General features: G+C 42.2%; 1 protein-coding gene across 1 annotated transcript in view; it reads right to left on the bottom strand.

The window, feature by feature from the left end:
• The window catches only part of LOC117515491 (protein fantom-like), a 91,428-nt gene that overhangs the window by 31,374 nt on the left and 35,552 nt on the right, over positions 1-24,502 (bottom strand). The window contains 7 exon segments of the mRNA XM_034176070.1: positions 5,042-5,494; positions 6,028-6,186; positions 6,318-6,382; positions 9,105-9,331; positions 9,880-9,930; positions 11,792-11,898; positions 12,845-12,981. Coding sequence (XP_034031961.1) covers positions 5,042-5,494; positions 6,028-6,186; positions 6,318-6,382; positions 9,105-9,331; positions 9,880-9,930; positions 11,792-11,898; positions 12,845-12,981 — 1,199 coding nt within the window.

Genomic DNA, 24,502 nt, shown 5'->3' with positions numbered 1-24,502 from the left:
CCTGGTCCCCGCACCACTCCACTCACTGTAAAAGAGCATGATGTCAGGCAAGTGCTCCTCGCAGTGAACCCCAGGAAAGCTGCTGGCTCAGACGGAGTACCTGGCAAGGTGCTCAGAGCGTGTGCCAACCAGCTCGCCCCCACCTCTCCCTGGACCAAGCAGTCATCCCGTCCTGCCTGAAAACCTCCACCATAATCCCAGTGACGAAAAAGTCTCCCATCACCAGCCTGAATGATTACCGCCCGGTGGCCCTCACTCCGGTAATCATGACGTGCTTTGAGAGACTGGTTCTTCAGCATATCAAGTACCACCTCCCCCCAGACTTCGACCCTCACCAGTTTGCATACAGGGCAAACAGATCCACAGAGGACGCCATCGCCGTGGCTCTCCACTCTGCTCTAAACCACCTGGAGTAGCCACAGAGCTACGTCCGAATGCTCTTTGTGGATTATAGTTCTGCCTTCAACACAATAATCCCGGACAGACTCACCACAAAAGTGGACACTCTCGGCTTCCACCGAGACTTTCTTTCCAATCGTCCCCAGACTGTGAGACTCGGCCCCCACCTCTCCTCCACCCGCACACTGAGCATCGGCTCTCCACAGGACTGCGTGCTGAGCCCCCTCCTCTACTGCCTCTACACCTACGACTGCAGACCGGCCCACAAGAACAACCTTATCGTCAAGTTTGCAGACGATACCACAGTAGCTGGTCTCATCTCCGGAGGTGATGAGGCTGCCTACAGAGAGGAGATCTGGCAGCTGGTAGCCTGGTGCTCAGAGAACAACCTCGCTCTGAACACTAGGAAGACCAGAGAGATCATCACTGACTTCAGGAAACACTGCACCAACCCTGCCCCCCCTTCTCATCAACGGTGAGTGTGTGGAAAGGGTCCACACCTTCAGGTATCTCGGCGTTCTCATCTCAGACTGCATCTCCTGGTCCGTCAACATCTCCTCTATCCTCAAGAAGGCTCAGCAGCGGCTACACTTCCTGAGAGTCCTCAGGAAGTACAACCTCAACACACCAACCTGCTGCTGGCCTTCTACCGCTCATCCATTGAAAGCCTGCTGACATACTGCATCACAGTATGGTTTGGCAGCTCCACCGCTGCTGACAGGGAGAGAATGCAGAGGGTTATAAAGGCAGCACAGAAGATCATCGGCCACCCTCTCCCCTTCCTGTTGGACATCTACACCTCCCGCTGCCTCAGAAGAGCCAAAGCGATCTCCAAAGACTGCTTTCACCCTGGCTCTGCCCTGTTTGACCTGTTGCCCTCAGGGAGGCGCTACAGGCTCACAAGGACAAAAACAAACAGACTGAAAAACAGTTTCTTCCCCAAAGCCATAACCACATTGAACTGTAGCATGCACTGATCCTCCTTGTGCAATCTTAACCATGTGCAATAACCCAATCACCCATGGACAATATACATTTCTGTGCAATATATTTATATCCTAAGCTGCACCTTGCATTAGTGTCAATTGTATATATATTTTTCCTTACATTGTTGAATTTTTCTCTATCTTGTTTTTGATATATATTCTTGCACTATTTTATCTTTTTTTGCACTATTTTATTTTTATTCTATTTTATTGCACTGCAACTGGATGGCCCTAATCTCGTTGTACCAATGTATAATGACAATAAAAGGCATTCTGATTCTGATTCAGAAAAGAGACATACATTTTGGTGTGCGTCACTGGTGCTTTAACATCAACAGTGCAACACAAACTTTAAATAGGAGTTCAAAACTGTTCATTGTCAACTTGGAAAAACAGATGTAGTCCGTGATATTTCAAAAAAAAAAAAAAAAAACCCACAACAACAACAAAAAAACTTTGTGTACTTCCTAAGTTCAGCGAAAACTTGTGCTAGAAATTTGTCCAGGTTTCCATCCTATCAACTCTTCATGCCTTCAGATTTAGCACCGTCAATTAGCTCGTTGAAATTGTCGTCTGTCAGCAAAACAAATTTCGCCATGTTTAGCTAAACACCACCCCCACGAGTGTGTGCATGGGTTGGGTTTACATGCAATGGTACAAAACATATGGAATCAAATTTGCACAGTAAGTGGAACCATATTTGCACGCTAAATGCAACGCAACACAAATGGGATGAATAATCCACGTCATGTGACATACAAAGCATCAATCAAATGACAAAGATCACTCAGCCGTTATAAAAATTATAATAACCTAGTGACTTCTGTGTGTGTGTGTGTGTGTGTGTGTGTGTGTGTGTGTGTGTGTGTGTGTGTGTGTGTGTGTGTGTGTGTGTGTGTGTGTGTGTGTGTGTATGACTTCAATCACGCAAAAACCAGGAAGAGCTGACATTTGCTGTTTGGCACGCTTATGTATTTGGATCAAGGATAAATGCAGCAAAAACAGAAAGTTTATAGGACAAATATTTTTGGATAAATTATCAATTTTATCAAACCAATAAACAATGGATGCTATGCTGCAATGCACTATAGGAGCTCGGGGGTTTTAAGGTTTTAAATGTTGTGGTTTAATAGTGTTGTTAGTGTTATTGAGTTATTGTGTTTTTGTAGCGCAATTGGTTTAGTCAGTTTAGATAAGTCTCATGTTGCTATTAGCATGAGTGACTTAAGTTTCATGTTGGTACAATGACTGAAATGTTTAGTGGTTTTAATGTCTTCAGCCACTATCTCTGTTTGTCAAATTAAAACCACCTGCTTCCAGCAGCTGTGCATGCGTGCTAGACCTGTTCAGAATGTCAAATTTTACAAAATCTTTTGGGCCACATGCTGTTCTTGTTCGACTAATAAAAGATCTGTGCCAAATTTTATTGTAATTGGACAATGTTTAGGGGTCCCCCACAAAGCAACAATGTTCCCTAAACAAGCAACGTCGTAATCCAGTAATGTTCTCTTCTGGTTACCAATCATCACCCACCACTTTTTGCAATTAGAAGCCATCGCATGTACCTGTAAAAGAAAAATAATGGCACCACGGTCTTCTCCTGTTAGGGTGACGTTGCCTTGCCAGCAGAGGGAGAGGAAAATGTGTCACTCTGGGGGACCTCTAAATCTTATCTGATGGAGTTCAAATTTGGTCTGCACCTATAAAACCCCAAGTGGAACAAAAACAACATGCGGCCTGAAGTCTCCCACAACTTTTATTTTTTTCACTATACAGTATAATATGAACAGCCCTAATGCGTGCTGCAAGCTAATTTCTGGACTCATGCCATTCCACCAGGGGACGGTAAGTCATCTTTAAATTCAAAGCATGAGTGATTTTAGGGCCCTGTCCCACTGGCGGTTAGGAGGATTTGCGCATGAAATGAGACAAAAGCTGAGCGTCCGCAACAAAGGTGGGCGGAAATGACAAATCTCCCGGGGTGGATCACGTAGACATCATGAGTGCACAGCGAATACATGAGGAAGAAAAGCGGATATAACAGGGAACAGAAGCGAAGGCGACCACGGAGGCGCCCCAATGAGGGGCACAGCTGGTAAATGTAGTGGAACGTGTGCGGAAACACAACGGCCAAACACGGATGTATAAAATGCATGGATAGAGGAGAGGGATCGGACGCAGAGCGACGAACACGGCAGCACAACGGCTGCAATGAGGACGCAGTGCACATGCGTGGCGGGAACTGCAGTGGTGGCGCGCATGCGCCGCATTTGCATCGCGGACGAAAAGGAAGCGCAAAGGGACCTGCCGGGATCAGTATCCACAGCTGGGCTGGTGCTGGCCGGCATTTATGTGTTTTGTAATGCATTCACGTATGATCGCATATCGGATGCACATCGGCCGTGATGCACTCACTTCATCCGTGCCCACTCTGTCTGCATGGGCGACATACCATTTGCGACCGTGATGTGGCCATGCTGGGCACGCATTATATCTGTTTTGCATGCTGTCCCGGTCCGCCACCAAGCTGCGCCAACTCGTCGGTTGTGGATATCAGCGGATGACAGTGGATATGCGGCGCGTTGATTGTATATGTCCTGTGTATGTCTTCAGTATGTGTTCAGGAAGTGATGCGGATCTCATCCGCATCAGGATTTTTGAGCCGCTCAAAAATCCTGGCTGCGGACATGCGTGCCTCTGCGGATGTTCACGGACATGTTCGGATGTCGGCCGACTCATACAGGAATGTTACACGGATATTGCGGTTGTTTGGCGGATGTGGGCCACTTTTGTGTGCATTCCATACGCAAATCCTCCTAACCGCCAGTGGGACAGGGCCCTTAAGTTCAATGTATGTACATAATATAATTGTAATTATGTTAAAAATAAATGTATGACATAAGAAAGTGAAAACACTTATTTCTAATGTGATCCATTTAAAAGTAAAATAACAAAATAGAAGTAGAAATAAAATAATACTAATGTGTATGATAACAAGAACCTAAAGAATCTATAAATACAGTAAGACAGAAAATTAACATTAAAAAATTACATAATTAACAGGAAATAAAAGGGTTGAGTTCTTCTAAAAGTTGTTGAGGTCTAAGGTTCTAAAAACATTCTGGACTCACACGACATTCCAACTCATTATACAAGCTTCGCTTAATACCTGACAAAAAATATTGACCGTTTTCAAGATGATATAAAATTTTGAGATGCACTTGTACATTTTCAGTACCCTCTCCAGAAAGTAAGCCAATTATTTCTACCCTTGCTGCTCTCTAACTATGTTAACTGACCTCTCGCTTTGAGTAGGCTTGCTATCTGGCAGCCCTTTGTTCAAGACTCCAAATGACTATTTCACTCTGTGAAATTTTACTTTTGTACTGAGGGTGGTGTTAATCTAATGTCATAGACAACTAGCTTTACTTTTGTAGATCTTGTTCAATGGCATTGTTTTGTGATATTCTTGTCATGATTTCAAATGAGAAGCACATTACAATATGAACTGTAAGTACATCATGAAATGTAATGCTCTGTATGAATACATTTCTATTTGTCACTGTCGTGTTTTTTTTTCTTTGTGAAGAGCTTTTATTACTACAATAATGAAATGCAAATTCCAAAAGTAGAATGTTAGAAAATATTTTACTTACCGATCAGTGGCACAGTCCCATGAATTTTGCCATCTTGTTTGAGGAGCTGCTGAAGGTGAAGCTGTCCCGTTGCCAGCATCTGCCACTCCAGTCCCCTAGCCCGATGAAGCTCGACAGTTAAACAAGAACTAGAAAGGTAACTGAGGAACTGTTCATCCATACGAACGATATACTGAGATGTGTAACCATATTCAGGTTTCTGGCCTGTCACCAGTGGTGTGGAGTGCCAGTCAAAGAAATAGAAGCGGTAGGTAAAGAATGTGGTGAGTTCACAGTCAGCCAAAGCCTCCAGAGCAGACGGCGACAGTGTGGCACTGACTATTTGAAACTCCAGAAGGTTCTCTCCACGCTTCAGGTCAAGTCTTTCAGGAAACGTATCTGCCCCATCTTCACTTGTAATATCTGGTTTGTAGGCATTGGATTTGGTGCCATAAGCATTATCTCTGAGTTGAGCTGAGGAGTACAGACACAAAAAAACAACGTTAAGTGATTTCAAACTGCTTCCAGAAAGTGTTGAGAGAGTTCAGATTTTTATTTCTATCAACCACATCAGCACCTGATTTCACTGTTGAATTCCTTCTCTTGAATAAGAAATGATCTGGTGGAGTCTGTGGTTGCAATGACATCTAAGCCTGACACAGCCAAACAAATTCTCAAGTGAGAATTAATCTGGAAGGACAAATTAAATATGAGCCCTCAGATACGTCTGGTTCCCAGGCTAATGAAAACCCAAACTTTGCTCTTTCTGGAAACAGTTTGACAAAGATTAGAAGATAAGACCTAATTAAAAAAAAAAAAAAAAAATCAGCATCATGCACTAAACCCTGATTTTTAATAAAATGTTGGCCAAAACAAAAAAGAAGAAAAGATATTTAAAAATCCATTGTTTCAAGATGAATCTATAAAGTGTGAGACATAGTTGGAGAATTGCAGCTTGTTTGAAAAGCTTTGACAGATGAAGACTAAAGTAAAACGTGGATAAATACCTTGTAGTTTCTTGATCGTAATGTCCTTCATGTCAAGTAGTTGGGTTTGATGTTTCAACTTCTGTTCATACTCCATTTTGTCACTGTCTCGAAGAGAAGAGATTCTACTGAGCACTTTGAAGAATTTACCTTTCAGGCAGCCCAACATTAGATAATAAACTTAAAATGAAACAGGAACGGGTTTAGTAATAAGTGTTGATGGACACATACAATGCAATCTGATGAGATGGCTCCTCAACCTTTATTATACCACAACAAACCAAATGTTCATTGACAGTAGTTTTGCTTACTGATGGACTGAGGATAGAGAGTCAGTCCAGGCTGAAGCTGGGAGTCTGTGACCAGTGTTTCTGCACTGTGGAGATTGCCCTGTGCAATGCTCAGTGCATGAATCTATCATCAACTCATAACTGGAGCTGTATTTCACAGTAATGGCCATTTGTTCTCATCCTACTTTGGAGAATAAATCAGATGAAGAAATATGGATTTTGGTTGCACTGTATGTTGAGACGTGAAGCTGTGAAGTTCCAGTCCCATGTACATTTGGGTCTGCAGTGGTCAGGTCAATCAGTCTCCAATCAGCCCTCAACTGTGCCTGATCACTAAGGGCCCCTTCACACATAGTACGAATGTGGCTGAATTGTGAACGAAGCAGGAATCGTATGCAATAGGTGAAAAATCGTAGCTGCCTCCAACGCCTCGTACACCTGTTGCTACAACTATTTGCACACACCAGCGGCTGAAAGATAGTGTGTGCCCTGTGAGAGCCCATTCGATCACTCGTACGGCAGGTGACGGCTAAATTCCAGATGACATACACGAACATCTAACACCGCTTGCTTAGCACTAAGAAAATGTGGTTCCATTCATGCTGTCAGCACGAAAACTTTGAGCAGATGATCACTTTTGAGCTGGCTATGAATTTTGTCTAAGTGTCCCCACGAGTGTGGCTTTACTCTGCAAAACAGCAACACACATGTGGTGTGCCAGAGTGTCAGCTCCCCCCACAACACATGTGCGAATTGCGTATGTGTTGCGCTCCCCCCCCATCTGCAACACATTTGCCACGTGTTGCGGATAACACAGAAACACAGTGACATGTTGGTGTGTGCGCGGAACTGACATGGGGTGTGTCCGTCGACAGCTGCAGCTATTAGGATCTCTGGTTCTGGACGTCCCAGCTGGGCAACACGTACTGTGTTTGGACGGACATGAACTTACAACTGTTCACTGTGAGGTGCGTGTGATTGCTTACTGTCCTCATGTGGACATACAAATAGCATTGTTTTGACAAATGTGATGTTCTGATTAGGCAAAAAAAGAGGTTACTTTACAAAAATGTAATTTATTCAATCAAATTTTCCAAGACAATAGTGAACAAAATGTGAAACATTTCTGACTCATTACATTTGTGATTATTTTCAGTTACATTGACCCCAAAAGACATTTTGAGTTTACTGTAATATACTGTTGAAACTAAAACTTACTATTGGAACAAGGAGGTTCTTAGCTTTCTGAAGACACAACATCATTTATCACTGCCAACCAGATATTAAAGACGAATCTCAATATCACTGTCACTGAACTGTGCAGAAAAAAGAGAAAAGTGTCCCAATTCACTAGTTTGTATCATGGCCTGGGAGGTGGATGAAGGTTACCCGCAACACTAACTTGTAGAATAGTAAATATTTTATTCTTTAATATCCAGGCATTTGCGGGCCACTCCGAGTCAGCCAAAGGGCCGGATATGGCCCGCAGACCATAAAATGCCGGGGTGCGCTCTAGAGCATGTCTGCACATCTGCAGGCTAGCCTCAATATAATCTACAGTCTCAGTACAGATCAGAAAGTCATCTGTATACATCATAGTCTGTGGAGACTCCTGTCTGATCTCGCCTTCAACCTGTCCATCGCCACTGCAAACAAGGAAGCGCTCAGAGCTGATCCTTGATGCAATCTCACCCTCACTTTGAATATATCTGTCACTCCAGCTACACATCTCACCGCTGTCACACTGTCCTTGCACATATCCCGCACTACCCCTGCATACTTCTCTGCCACTCTAGACTTACTCATACAACACTTTCTTCCACTTGTTCTTTTGAACACACAGTATAACCCACTTTTCCTATCCATCATATTATAATCTCACATCCACACTTCTAACTTTCCTCCTTTCCTGCTCTCTCCTGACACATTCTACCACTCTTCTTCGTTCAGCAGTAGCCAAATTTCCACTGGCACCATGTTGGGCAACAGCACCGGTGGCAGCATTGTTAACCTGGGTTTTGACTAATCCTTTATGGAAATTCGATTTGTGATGTGCATTTTTCTCCCCCCTCCCACTGGATGCCCCTCCTGACACAACCCTACTCATTTATGTGGTTTTGGGGCCGGCACTCAGAATATACTGGCTGCACACCCAATGTGGCTGAGTTGAGTGAAGCTGCAACTACAGAATACAAAAAAATAAAAACTACATAAATGCACTGTAGGTGCATCAACACACCCAAAGAGTGTCTCAGTCTGACGCTAATTATATACTCATTGACAGAGATAACATCTAACACCATTGGAAAGTGACAGCATATGACAGCATCCGTTACTCCTTCAGTACACCGATGGGGGGGGGAAAAACATACCACAACTAGGTGCATCCACCCACAACATTTAGCCACTTTAAAGGATGTGAACCTCAGAAAGCTTGGCCATTGTATTGTGGAGTCTTCCAAGTTCCCTCAATAGCAGCAAAATATGATGACCCTCAGGTTCAGACCTGGGCACCACTGTGCTGTGAATGACCCCTCAGCATCACACCATGTGTCACCTTCCAGGGGTGAGACTTCTGATACTCTCTGATAGCTGTGCCTATTCCAAAGATAAGAATCGAAACATTACTTTTATTCCTTTCTAAAACTGTCAATGCGCTTTTAATTTAAAGGTTTCAGTGTGTTATAATTGTAAATTATGTTGATGTAAGGCACTTTGAGCTGCATTTCCTGAAAGTTTATCAGCTGGGGAGATGAGACAGAGCACGCCCACAATGCTGACTGTGAAAGTGTTCAATGTTGGCTATGCTTAACTGCATTTGAAGAACAACTGGGCTGTCTACATGTGACTTCCTCTACCTTGTAGTCTTTATTGATCTTGCTCTCAATGTCCAGTAAGTTTCTGGTCTTCTGTAGCTCCTGGATGGTCTCAGCATGTGCAGCTCGCAGCTCCTTGATGGTTCTCTCTTTATCAACAACACTGTACTCCACCTCATTCAAGAAGTCCAACTGACCACTTTTCTGGGCTTTGCGCTCCTGTGTGGGAAACATGTTTGCATTTTATAGCCAGGGCACAGCAGTAATGGCAACAAAGTTTAACCTGTTACAACATGAGCAGACAATAACAAATCAACACTAGTCATTAACAGAATATTCATTTAGTCAACTCAAGTCAACTCTGGTAGCAGGAGCTGGTGTTGTGCATTGCCACATCCACCACAATATGGAACCGGCTTGGGAAATGGCTGGCACTCAACCAGACAGCAACGTAACCATCTATCAGCCACAGTCGGAAGAAATGTGGCTATATCTCAGTCTTTTCTAGCTGCTGGTGACCTCAACATTGATGCAACTATGTGCTGGATCATGAACAGAGAAATGCTGACGTCCCAACACAATGCAAGTGATACTTTTCATCTGAGTCTCCCAAAGTAGTAGCTGCATGTTTGACACAAAGTCATTCCAGCAGTACCCAAGGATCCCCCAAAGAGAACTGCTACCAAAGACATCCAGTCATTTAATTTGCCATTGCAGTTAATACAGTAATAGCATTATAACACACTTTATATTGTAGAATACTTTACCTTAATAAGCAGCAGTGCCTCAGTGAGCTCAGTAACCTCATGCTCATTCTCCTTCAAAATCATACATATTACAGTTACAGAAAGAGACAGCTATTAATGCAAAACAGAAGATGTATGTCACACAACTCTGAAAAGGGTTGTATGTGAGTGTGCCTTTCAGCTATGTTTTATGACAGATATGATACTTGACAATTAATTTATTTGGATTAGTCTTGCCCATTTTGAAATAACAGAATCAATCTGCTTTGAGCTGTCAGGTGAGCCTCCAACATGCTTACAAAGGAGCCAAGATTTGTTTTAGAGCTGGAAAGCACTGTCACATAACTGCTTTTTTGTTGTTTGTTTGCTTTAAGAAAAAAATGCTCAGATGTAGTCAGAAACTGCTGCTTGGTGCTTCTTGTCCTGTGGTGTGTTGCCCCAGACCGAGGAAGACTGACAGTCATCTTGTGTTTCTTCCATTTTCTAATAATTTCACCAGCAGTTGTTGCCTTCTCACCACGCTGCTTTCCTGTTGTCCTGTAGTCTATCCTAGCCTTGTGCAGGTCTACAGTTTTGTCCCTGGTACCCTTAGACAATGTTTTGGTCTTGGCCATGGTGGATAGGTTGGAGTGTGATTGATTGCGTGTGTGGACTGGTGTCTTTTATACAGGTAACAAGTTCAAACAGGTGCAATTAATACAGGTAAAGAGTGCAGAATAAGAGGGCTTCTTAAAGAAAAACTAACAGGTCTGTGAGAGACAGAATTCTTGCATGTTGGTAAGTGATCAAATACTTATTTCATGCAATAAAATGCAAATTAATTATTTAAAAGTCATACAATGATATTTTGTGATTTTTTTTCGATTCTGTCTCTCACAGTTGAAGTGTATATAAAAATTACAGACCTCTACATTCTTTGTAGGTGGGAGATTTGCAAAATCAACAGTGGATCAAATACTTATTTGCCTCACTATATATATATATATATATATATATATATATATATATATATATATATATATATATATATATATATATATATATATATATATATATATTGGGGTGCCACTGGCCACTGACTGTAATGGCAGGCGAAGCTGGGGAGCATCACATCTAGCACAAAGACAATCAGCACTGGTGCCCCTCAGGGGTCTGTGCTATTCCCACTGCTCTTCTCCCTCTACATGAATGACTGCACTTCAGATGACCCATCTGCTAAAATCCTGAAGTTTGCAGGATGATACCACCATCATTGGTCTCATCCATGATGGTGATGAGGCCGCATACAGACAGTAGGTGGAACAGTTGGTCCTCTTGTGTGGTCAGAACAAATTGGAGCTAAACCCGCTCAAGGCTGTGGAGATGTTAGTGGACTTCAGGAGAAATTCCCCCCATCCACAACAATACCGTGTCTACTGTGTACACTTTCTGATTCCTGAGATCACCATCTCCCAGGATCTGAAGTGGACCTCCCACATAGACTCCATCAAGAAAAAGGCACAGCAGAGGAAACATCAGCATGACACATCAGAAACTACTGATCTACTGACATTTTCACAGAATCCCTCTCTATAATCAACAGAGAATGGTCTGAAAAAGATGAAACTTCCAGTGAGTGGCAGTTTTCTTTAGTTGAGGACCTAGCTGAGACATATATACACATCATTTAGGAGAGGATAACTTAACTGTTCTAGACGAATACAACCCCACTGAACAACTTGGGATATGTGACAAAATCTCGATCTGGGATGAACTGCCCCAAAATGACCACACCCTTTATTGTCCCAAGTGTTACTTCAAATGCAGCTGTATTTTCTAAACTGTAGCAGCTATAGATTTTCCGAGGTATTCAAAATGTTCAGTGATTGCACAGAAAAACTTTACTATGTTAAGAAATCAAATTAGCCTTTACTTTAAAATCAAGCTGACGTACCTTGTTACTGTGTTTCAAACAATCATTTAATTCTTCCACTTTATGCTTCTGCTCAAAAGACTGAATAAGAAGCTGCTTATTTTCTTCTGTCAGCTTCTTAGTTATATCTAAAAAAAACAAACAAACAAACAAACAAACCAATTCTCAATTTCTTAAATCTGTTACTTTTATTCAGTGTGGGTGTTAAGTGTGATTTACACTGATCAGCCATAACATTGTGTAGGTCTCCTTTTGCCAAAAAAAGCTCTGACTCATCAAGCCGTGAGACCTCTGAAGGGCTGCTGTGGTATGTGGCAGAGGTGGGACAAAGTCACTGTCAAGTCATTCTCAAGTCATAAATCTGCAAGTCCCAAGTCAAGTCTCAAGTCAGCTTGGAAACAACTGTTGGTCATTATGACTTGAGACTTGACTTGGGACTTGGTGATTCATGACTTGAGAGTGACGTGATGTGACTTCGTCCCATCTCTGGTATATGGCACCAAAACCTTAGCAGCAGATCCTTCTGTCTCCTGTCCAGTCCTTCTGTCCAGTCTATGCTCCTCATGTGCATCAATGAGCCTTGGCCGCCCATGATCCTGTGTCCAGTTCACTATTTTTCTACCTTGGACCACTTTTGGCAAGTACTGACCACTACAGACTGGGAACATCACACAAGAGCTGTAATTTTGGAGTTAGTCTGGCTCAGTAATCCAGCTATCACAATTTGGTCCTGATCAAAGTCAATCACATTTTTATGCTTCCCTGTTTTTCCTGCTTCCAACACATCACCTTCAAGGGAAAAACATTAACTTGACACCTAATATATCGTACCAACTGACATATATCGTTGAAACAAAGTAATCAATGTTATTCACTTCACCTGTCAGTGGTTGCAATGTTATGGCTGCTCGGTGTCCACTCCATTGCATCAGAAATAATTCATTTTCACAGTGAAATAAACATAGTGACAGCAACTCTACAACAATCAAATTTAATTTCTCTTGTAGACTTTCTGAACTTAAACCAAAGGAAAAAGAACCAATACTGTATGAAAATGCCAAACCTCTTAATTACCTCTTTCAGCTGAGAGTTTAAGTATTTCATTTTTATCCACAAGTTCGGCTTTTAGTGCCATCTCTAGCTGAGTAATCTGTGATTTTAGTTGCATCTCTTGAAGATTCCTCTTTTGTTGATGTGATATATCAAAGGCACTGAAAAACAAAAATACAACAATTATAACTATTAAAGGATGAATATGTTAGTTTAAATGAGTCAACACCCCCGAGTCACACTAACTGCCAGAACGCTCGTAGCACGGGCCGAGGTGGAGGATTAGCAGCAATCTTCCATTCCAGCTTATTAATTAATCAAAAACCCAGACAGAGCTTTAATTCATTTGAAAGCTTGACACTCAGTCTTGTCCATCCAAATTGGAAGTCCCAAAAAACAGTTTTATTTGTTATTATCTATCGTCCACCTGGTCGTTACTGTGAGTTTCTCTGTGAATTTTCAGACCTTTTGTCTGACTTAGTGCTTAGCTCAGATAAGATAATTATAGTGGGCGATTTTAACATCCACACAGATGCTGAGAATGACAGCCTCAACACTGCATTTAATCTATTATTAGACTCAATTGGCTTTGCACAAAATGTAAATGAGTCCACCCACCACTTTAATCATATCTTAGATCTTGTTCTGACTTATGGTATGGAAATTGAAGACTTAACAGTATTCCCTGAAAACTCCCTTCTGTCTGATCATTTCTTAATAACATTTACATTTACTCTGATGGACTACCCAGCAGTGGGGAATAAGTTTCATTACACTAGAAGTCTTTCAGAAAGTGCTGTAACTAGGTTTAAGGATATGATTCCTTCTTTATGTTCTCTAATGCCATATACCTGTTGTGTGGGCCGCTGAAGAGGAGGTACTGCTGGCCCACCACCACCAGATGGCGCCCTGCTTGAAGTGCGGGCTTCAAGCATGACAGGGCATCATAGCAACCGGGAGTGACAGCTGTTACTCGTCATCAGCATCAGCTGTCACTCATCCACATCATCACCACCACCTTAAAGGCCGGACTGCAACTCCACCTCCCCGCCGAGAAATCAACTACCAATCAGGTAATTCTCTGCTAAACCTTAACTTCAAGTATTAGTCTGATCTCTTTTTGCAGCCGTTTTCCTGGGACGGATACCCTGTCTGCAGAGTTGGCGTTTGGTGTGGACTGCGACGGCTTCGCCTCACACCCCACCCAGATAAGTGGTTATCTCAGGAGCTGCACGAGTGTGTGATTGGAGGTGGAGGTTCTCCCTCCTTACTGAATACAGACTGTGGGATTACGGAGTGTGCGACCTCATACTCATTCAGGACTGTCTCTGTTCTCTGCCAGCAGTACCGGGTCTGACTGCTGAAGACAGCGGCCACCTGGGGCGCAGGGCTTGGCGGCTCCGGTGTTTTTCAGCTCCGTTGGCAGTGGAAGCTGTGTGGGATCCGGCTCTTCTCTCGCCAGGCGTCTTCTATCGTCGAGCCTGCCCACACGTCACCTGGTGTATGATTGACAGTCACTATATTGTTATTGTCTGTACGTCGTTGTGCGATTCACAACATTAAATTGTTACTTTTGGCTTATCCATTGTCCGTTCATTTACGCCCCCTGTTGTGGGTCCGTGTCACGACACTTTCACAACAATACCAACACAGTGCAGAGTAGCTACCTAAACTCTGTAAGTGAGATAGAGTATCTCGTCAATAGTTTTACATCCTCACTGAAGACAACTTTGGATGCTGTAGCTCCTCTGAAAAAGAGAGCTTTAAATCAGAAGTGCCTGACTCTGTGGTATAACTCACAAACTCGCAGCTTAAAGCAGATAACCCGTAAGTTGGAGAGGAAATGGCGTCTCACTAATTTAGAAGATCTTCACTTAGCCTGGAAAAAGAGTCTGTTGCTCTATAAAAAAGCCCTCCGTAAAGCTAGGACATCTTACTACTCATCACTAATTGAAGAAAATAAGAACAACCCCAGGTTTCTTTTCAGCACTGTAGCCAGGCTGACAAAGAGTCAGAGCTCTATTGAGCCGAGTATTCCTTTAACTTTAACTAGTAATGACTTCATGACTTTCTTTGCTAATAAAATTTTAACTATTAGAGAAAAAATTACTCATAACCATCCCAAAGACGTATCGTTATCTTTGGCTGCTTTCAGTGATGCCGGTATTTGGTTAGACTCTTTCTCTCCGATTGTTCTGTCTGAGTTTTTTTCATTAGTTACTTCCTCCAAACCATCAACATGTCTATTAGACCCCATTCCTACCAGGCTGCTCAAGGAAGCCCTACCATTATTTAATGCTTCGATCTTAAATATGATCAATCTATCTTTATTAGTTGGCTATGTACCACAGGCTTTTAAGGTGGCAGTAATTAAACCATTACTTAAAAAGCCATCACTTGACCCAGCTATCATGGCTAATTATAGGCCAATCTCCAACCTTCCTTTTCTCTCAAAAATTCTTGAAAGGGTAGTTGTAAAACAGCTAACTGATCATCTGCAGAGGAATGGTCTATTTGAAGAGTTTCAGTCAGGTTTTAGAATTCATCATAGTACAGAAACAGCATTAGTGAAGGTTACAAATGATCTTCTTATGGCCTCAGACGCAGATGATACCCAGCTTTATCTATCCATGAAGCCAGAGGACACACACCAATTAGCTAAACTGCAGGATTGTCTTACAGACATAAAGACATGGATGACCTCTAATTTCCTGCTTTTAAACTCAGATAAAACTGACGTTATTGTACTTGGCCCCACAAATCTTAGAAACATGGTGTCTAACCAGATCCTTACTCTGGATGGCATTACCCTGATGTCTAGTAATACTGTGAGAAATCTTGGAGTCATTTTTGATCAGGATATGTCATTCAATGCACATATTAAAGAAATATGTAGGACTGCTTTTTTGCATTTACGCAATATCTCTAAAATTAGAAAGGTCTTGTCTCAGAGTGATGCTGAAAAACTAATTCATGCATTTATTTCCTCTAGGCTGGACTATTGTAATTCATTATTATCAGGTTGTCCTAAAAGTTCCCTGAAAAGCCTTCAGTTAATTCAAAATGCTGCAGCTAGAGTACTGACAGGGACTAGAAGGAGACAGCATATCTCACCCATATTGGCCTCTCTTCATTGGCTTCCTGTTAATTCTAGAATAGAATTTAAAATTCTTCTTCTTACTTATAAGGTTTTGAATAATCAGGTCCAATCTTATCTTAGGGACCTCATAGTACCATATCACCCCAATAGAGCGCTTCGCTCTCAGACTGCAAGCTTACTTGTAGTTCCTAGGGTTTGTAAGAGTAGAATGGGAGGCAGAGCCTTCAGCTTTCAGGCTCCTCTCCTGTGGAACCAGCTCCCAATTCAGATCAGGGAGACAGACACCCTCTCTACTTTTAAGATTAGGCTTAAAACTTTCCTTTTTGCTAAAGCTTATAGTTAGGGCTGGATCAGGTGACCCTGAACCATCCCTTAGTTATGCTGCTATAGACTTAGACTGCTGGGGGGTTCCCATGATGCACTGAGTGTTTCTTTCTCTTTTTGCTCTGTATGCACCACTCTGCATTTAATCATTAGTGATTGATCTCTGCTCCCCTCCACAGCATGTCTTTTTCCTGGTTCTCTCCCTCAGCCCCAACCAGTCCCAGCAGAGGACTGCCCCTCCCTGAGCCTGGTTCTGCTGGAGGTTTCTTCCTGTTAAAAGGGAGTTTTTCCTTCCCACTGCCGCCAAGTGCTTGCTCACAGGGGGTCGTTTTGACCGTTGGGGTTTTACATAATTATTGTATGGCCTTGCCTTACAATATAAAGCGCCTTGGGGCAACTGTTTGTTGTGATTTGGCGCTATATAAATAAAACTGATTTGATTTGATTTAAAGCAATGAGAATTTCTTATCTACACAAGTTGTGTTTGACATACAAGGGTCAGCTGAAATGTTCTGCCTCCTAGGTGATTATTTCAATAACAAGCAAGATATTCACATGAATCATATCTCTGCACAATGCTTGGTGTGCTCTCTATCAAGTATCATTACTTTTGCAAATAGTCACCTTATTTGTCCACACACTTACATCAATGCCAGAAATGTCTTTGCACGCCTTCATTAAAGAAACTGGGTGTCTTTTTATGCACCAGTGATGTCCAACTGCTTGCTCCTCTGTATCACTTGTGTCATGATGTCACTTCAGGTGCTCATTCAGCTTAGAATAAAGAAAAAAGTCAAAGGGCATTCGATCCGGACTGTATGGCAGGTGTGGTAAGATCTGAGTCATTGCAGTGCATCCTATGGTTGTTGACATGTTAGTGGACAAGCATTGTTGTACAAAAGAGGTGCGTCTTTCCCAGGATAAACCAGCTTCAAAAGTACACACAGCTTTTGCAAAGCGTCCACATAACAGCCACAGCTCATCCCACTCTGTTATGAGTGCCCACTACAGGCCTGGTCAGGCAGATTCATCGTGGCTGGATTTTCACCCTTCAAACTCATTGTCCACCTCCTGACTCTACTGACATCCATACAGGCGTAGTCACAGACAACACTCATTCAGCAATGAATTTCAAGGGTGCACAAACTCTCCACTGTGAGGAATTCAATAATAGAACGTTCATGTATGTCAGCATTTTTTGTAGACTACTGTCTGGGGCCTTTCACATCGAACGCATCGGTCAATCATTTTGACGCCTTCGCTTACATTGAACGAAATGAACACACTGGCTGTGGCAACAACACGCAGAGGGGGCAGAGATTTCTATATCACTATCTGGCTGTTCGAGGGCCTGCTGAACAACACGGACAATCTGCCGATCATAACCACAATATTAAGAGAAAAAAGCAGAAGAAAGAGTGATGGATATCACCCTGCTGGGAGAAGCTTTCATCAGCTGCTGTCCAGAGTGAAGCTGAGCTGAAGGGGCCGGCCGGAACTGAGACAGCTGGTGTTCAAGCCAGAGTGAGACACACAGCACCCAGTGTGATCAAGCAGACACATTCAATCTGAAATTCAACAGTTTTGGATATACACAGTAGTGTTCAGAATAATAGTAGTGCTATGTGCCTAAAATGATTAATCCAGATTACGTATTTTGTAATCTCATCCACATAAAATCTTTAGAAGATTTCCTTGCATCAGTGAAAAGCTGGAGCTATATAAAATGAATAAATTGAATTGAAACTTTGTCTATAATTTTCTGCTTGGGGTTTTCTGTCACTGTTTCTCTTGTCTGTCACTTGGTGCTTGATGGTGGGCCTTTCTGTCAACTCTTCCACTCCCTCACACCTGTTTCTCATCACCCGCTCGTAGGAATGGGTATTGCTAAGATTTTATCGATATCGATGCCATTATCAATTCCGCTTATCAATCCGATTCCTTATCGATACCCTTATCAATACCTCCTGTGAATCTGTGTACTCAAAGTAGGCTTTACAGGTTTTCTATGTCAACAACATTTTGATTTAGTCTTAAAGTAAATAAATATGTAACTGGTCACTGGATCCTTGATCTCTGGACTTAAATAAACTCTACATGGTGGATCCTTGATCTCTGGACATAAATGGAAATACACAAAATCTGTATCTTTCGTCAAAAACATTTCCTTTCAGACATTAATGGGATAAATGTCACTCAATAGCCTCTAAGCTGAGCTCAGCCAGGTGCGCTGCACATAAGGATGTAACTGATAAACAACGCTGGACGTCTCATTTTGGGAGAAAAAATGTTTTGGTCAATTGTAATTTATTGTTCCTATTACAATGTTTTGAAAGAGGTGTCATTTAATTTAAAACAGTTTGTGACATGAAATTTGGGGTTCCACAGGGATCCAACTTAGGCCCCCTGCTTTTCTCCCTTGGGCATACGTATATTGCGGCATTTTGGGATTGCCTTTTGGGATTGCTATGCTGATGATACTCAATTGTACATGCCGATAACTGCTGGTAATCTCATCCACATAGAATCTTTAGAAGATTGCCTTGCATCAGTGAGAAGCTGGATGTCTAGTAACTATCTACTTTTAAACTCTGATAAGACTGAAATGATGTTTCTTGGTCCAGTGATACAACAGACCAACTAGCACTTAGCCTAGGTTCGTGTGTCATACATCATACAGACAAAGTGAGGAACCTGGGGTAATTTTTGATCCTACGTTGTCCTTTGACCTCCACATTAGAGCTATTACGAGGACTGCTTTCTTCCATCTGCGAAATACAGCGATGATTCATCCCATCCTGTCTATGGCTGATGCTGAGACCCTGATTCATGCACTTGTCTCTTCTAGATTGGATTATTGCAATGTTCTATTTTCTGGGTTACCGCAGTCCAGCATTAGGGATCTCCAATTGGTTCAAAATGCTGCTGCCAGAGTTTTAACACAAAGCAGAAAGTTTGACCACATTACACCCATTTTGGCATCGCTTCACTGGCTTCCTGTCTCTGTGAGATCAGATTTTAAGGTTCTGCTACTGGTCTATAAAACTGTTCACGGACTGGCCCCTCCCTACCTAGCTGATCTAATTAAACCTTACGTACCGGCCCGGGCTTTGCGTTCATGGAATGTAGGATTACTTTGTGTCCTTAGGGTGAATAAAAAGTCTGCGGGTCATAGAGCTTTCTCTTATCGTGCCCTTGTTCTGTGGAATGATCTCCCTGCATCAATAAAGCAGTCAAATTCTGTGGAGACTTTCAAGTCTAGGCTTAAGATGCACTTGTTTTCTCTGTGTTATGGCTAGCATATTGCGTTACTATGCTTTTTATTTTTATTTATTTATTTTTTTACTCTTTTATTGTGCCTTTTAATCTTTTAATTCATTTTATCTTGGTTTTTTAATTGTTTTGTGTGAAGTACCTTGAGGCGACACTTGTGAATTGGAGCTATATAAAATGAATAAATTGAATTGAAACTGAAATTGAAATTATTAATTCCGACCGGACTCTATCTTTCTAACTTGACTCGGCAGAGAGCGGCACAGCATTTGGAGCTGTGCGAACAGATGAAGGACGAGTCTCGTTTCTTGCCTGCAACAAGACAAGAGTCCAAATTAGTGACTTTAATCTGCACAAAGGTGACTCATGATTGTCATCTATAAATGGCTTTGAGAGGGGTTAAGAAGCGGACTTTCTGCTTCTGAAAAGCAGCAAAAAAGAGAATCAACGAAGCAGCGGATCAGAGCACTGCTTTGTTGGTTCAAGCTTCAAAGTGGAGCCATTACAGAAGCGGCTGATTGTAGACCAGTTGCAAGGTCTGCAATCAACGTAGAGAAACGATCATTTTCCCGACAAACACCCTTAAAAACAATGGCCCCTCTGAAGGACCGATAAAGGAATCGTTAAGCAAAAAGACTATCGATGTCAGTGGATCGAATAATTTCTTAACAATTCTCAAAAAGAACCAGTTCTTGATACCGAACCCTACTCGTTACACCTTGTATTTACCCTGTTCACTTCCTCTCTGCTAGATTGTTGTTCTTTTTGCCTTCGCTTCCAGCCTTCTTCAAAGTTCTTGTTTTGATTGTCCTGCTGTATCTTTTTAACTTCCTGCCTGCTTCCTCAACCCCGCCTTAGCCTGACGTTTTTGATACTGTTGCTTATTCTGGACTGCCTACCTGTGTACCGATCTTCACAAGTATATTCACTAAAGCCTTTTAAATGTCAAACTCTGGTGTCTGTGTCCAGCAATTGTGTCCAGTCGTTTCCGGGTTCAGATTCTGATGCCTTTACATTGAAGGTGATTCTGCACATGCCAGAAACTGCAGGTGCTCTGTTTGGCAGAGCAAAAAGCAATAAGTAAAGAATTATTCTCAAACCACTTTCACTTTACCATCTTACTTGTTATTAAAATAATTGCGTTGGAGAACTTATGGGGTGTAACACTCACACATACAGCATGTGTGTATCTGTGTAAATATAAAGTGTAAATATAACTTAAATAAGTCACAAGCCCGTGACACTGAAAATTAATGTTAATATTTTGAAGGGACCTGTTTCAGCATTCTTCAATGGAAGCAAGTCAAGTAAACCATCAGAACATTTGATCAGTATCAATCATACAGCTCTCAGATGGCTCACCTGGATAACAGTTTGTCATTATTTTCCTTCAGCAAGTCTCTTTCCTGCTCCAATTCCAAAATCCGCTCTTTCACCTGTAAAACACATAACACTGAAGAAGAGATACACCTAACCTGTGGACTTGTGGTAGATAAGAACCACAATGACCACAACATTTATTGCTAAAATGTTAAAATGTTATCAATCATCATACATCAATATTTACAGTGGGGTGCAAAGTGTCTATACATAGTGTAACTTAAAAACAACTTAATAAATAAGTAAGCAAGCAAGCAAGTAAATTAATAAAATAAATTCTGTTTTTTCTACACCCTTGGTTCCCAGCCTGGAGTCACAGCAGACACAACCATCCTGGGGGGCGGGTTTGTCAAAATTAGAAATGCAGAAATTTTAAAAAGTCATAATAGCATAGTATTTATTAAAATGTGTGTAACCTCTATATCACCCGCAAAAAAATGTGCAACCTGATCTACTAACAGTGCACACTGAGGACTGCATATTTGAAATGATCAAAATAAGATGTATTGTCCATTTATTACATTTATCTTAATGTGATTTATATATATATATATATATATATATATATATATATATATATATATATATACACACACACACACATACATTCTATTTCTACCTCATTTTCTTATTCTATTGTTCTGTTACAAGTATTATTATTGCTTATCCTTGCACACGCTGTTTGATGAACATTTTCCTCTACTTGCACCCATTGTGTGTTTTTTAAGAGCTGACGTAACATGTGAATTTCTCCTCTGTGAGATCAATAAAGTTTTATCTTATATTATCTGAAAAGCTAAGCCGATAGCAAAAACATTAGCTCTGATAATTATCTGCTGTCGGATTAGCTGAACTATGCCCACCACTGGTGGTAAGGAGTTATAGGGAACAAGTTAGACACATGGCAGGGTTGTAATCAAGATGAAATATGGACTTGAAAGAGGCACATTTTTCCATTTGGACCACATATCCACTGAGTTCATCAAAATTATCAGGACACAGTGTGGTCTTCATAGTCTTCATCTGAGTGTGAATGAATGACACACACACCATTCTCAAAAGAGGCATAGGCTTCTGTGGGAATGACTGGAGAAACTGTGGGCTGTGCAACTTCCATAATGTTTCATGGTGGAGCGGCACAGACAAGGATTTCAACCAAAAAACAAACAAATCCAATCTAGGGTTGTATCTTACCATGTATCTTTTCACAAACTACACAAATTTTCAAGTCTACTTTATTAAGAAAATCCTTTTGGGGAGGCCTTGTTGGGGAAAGTGTAGTGACACGGACCCACAACAGGGGGCGCAAATGAACGGTCAATAGATGAGCCAAAAGGTAACAATTTTAATGTTGTGAATGTGCACAACGATTATACAGACAATCACAGAATCGGATAGCAGTCAATACACCAAGGTGACGTGTGGGCAGGCTCGAGGATAGAAGATGTCTGTCCTGAGAAGAGCCAGAACCACACGATTTCCACTGCCACAGAACCCGGAGAATACTGGAGCTGCCAAGTCTCGAATTCCCAGGTGATCACCGTCCCCGACTGTCGGATCTGGTACTGCTGGCGAGGAGCACAAACAGTGAGATGTGGGTATGTGCACACCCAGTAACAAAAACAGTCAGAAGGTGGAAAGTCACCTCCACCTCTAATCACACACTCGTGCAGCTCCTGTCTAACCACTTATCTGGTTTGGGTGTGAAGCGAAGCCGTCGCTGTTCACACCAAACGCCAATCCACAGATAATGAAACGCCACAGGAATACGGCTGCAAAGAAGTTCAGGTTATTATTCAATGATTTAGGTCAGCAGAGAAAAGTACCTTCACAGGTAGATGATATCTCGGCAGCGAGGTGGAGATGACATCCGGCTTTTATGGAGTGATGAAATGAAGATGGGTGACAGCTGTCATGAGTTGATGTGTGACAGCTGTCACTCCCGGTTGTGTCCGTGGCGGCAGCGCCCTCTCGTGCCTGAAGCCCGCACTTCAGGCAGGGCGCCCTCTGGTGGTGGGCCAGCAGTACCTCCTCTTCTGGCGGCCCACACAACAGGCCTGGAGGATTGGAGGTAGCTTGTGTCCAGAAAGTCATCATCAGACAGGCAGCTCACCAAGATGTCTTTGAGCAATGTCCTTAATCCCCAAGTTGCTCCTGGTGTCAAATCAAATCAAATGAAATCAATTTTATTTATATAGCGCCAAATCACAACAAACAGTTGCACCAAGGCACTTTATATTGTAAGGCAAAGCCATACAATAATTACGGAAAAACCCCAACGGTCAAAACGATCCCCTGTGAGCAAGCGCTTGGCGACAGTGGGAAGGAAAAACTCCCTTTTAGCAGGAAGAAACCTCCAGCAGAACCAGGCTCAGGGAGGGGCAGTCTTCTGCTGGGACTGGTTGGGGCTGAGGGAGAGAACGAGGAAAAAGACATGCTGTGGAGGGGAGCAGAGATCAATCACTAATGATTAAATGCAGAGTGGTGCATACAGAGCAAAAAGAGAAAGAAACACTCAGTGCATCATGGGAACCCCCCAGCAGTCTAAGTCTATAGCAGCATAACTAAGGGATGGTTCAGGGTCACCTGATCCAGCCCTAACTATAAGCTTTAGCAAAAAGGAAAGTTTTAAGCCTAATCTTAAAAGTAGAGAGGGTGTCTGTCTCCCTGATCTGAATTGGGAGCTGGTTCCAGAGGAGAGGAGCCTGAAACCTGAAGGCTCTGCCTCCCATTCTACTCTTACAAACCCTAGGAACTACAAGTAAGCCTGCAGTCTGAGAGCGAAGTGTTCTATTGGGGTGATATGGTACTATGAGGTCCCTAAGATAAGATGGGACCTGATTATTCAAAACCTTATAAGTAAGAAGAAGAATTTTAAATTCTATTCTAGAATTAACAGGAAGCCAATGAAGAGAGGCCAATATGGGTGAGATATGCTCTCTCCTTCTAGTCCCTGTCAGTACTCTAGCTGCAGCATTTTGAATTAACTGAAGGCTTTTCAGGGAACTTTTAGGACACCTGATAATAATGAATTACAATAGTCCAGCCTAGAGGAAATAAATGCATGAATTAGTTTTTCAGCATCACTCTGAGACAAGACCTTTCTAATTTTAGAGATATTGCGCAAATGCAAAAAAGCAGTCCTACATATTTGTTTAATATGCGCAATGAATGACATATCCTGATCAAAAATTCTCCAAGATTTCTCACAGTATTACTAGAGGTCAGGGTAATGCCATCCAGAGTAAGGATCTGGTTAGACACCATGTTTCTAAGATTTGTGGGGCCAAGTACAATAACTTCAGTTTTATCTGAGTTTAAAAGCAGGAAATTAGAGGTCATCCATGTCTTTATGTCTGTAAGACAATCCTGCAGTTTAGCTAATTGGTGTGTGTCCTCTGGCTTCATGGATAGATAAAGCTGGGTATCATCTGCGTAACAATGAACATTTAAGCAATGCTGTCTTGTTGTGTGGGCCGCCAGAAGAGGAGGTACTGCTGGCCCACCACCAGTGGGCGCCCTGCCTGAAGTGCTGGCTTCAGGCACGAGAGGGCGCTGCCGCCACGGACACAGCCGGGGATGACAGCTGTCACTCATTATCTCTT

The sequence above is a fragment of the Thalassophryne amazonica genome, chromosome 8, assembly GCF_902500255.1.
Source record: "Thalassophryne amazonica chromosome 8, fThaAma1.1, whole genome shotgun sequence".
Lineage (NCBI taxonomy): Eukaryota > Metazoa > Chordata > Actinopteri > Batrachoidiformes > Batrachoididae > Thalassophryne > Thalassophryne amazonica.
This window is presented reverse-complemented; position numbering and strand designations above follow the sequence as displayed.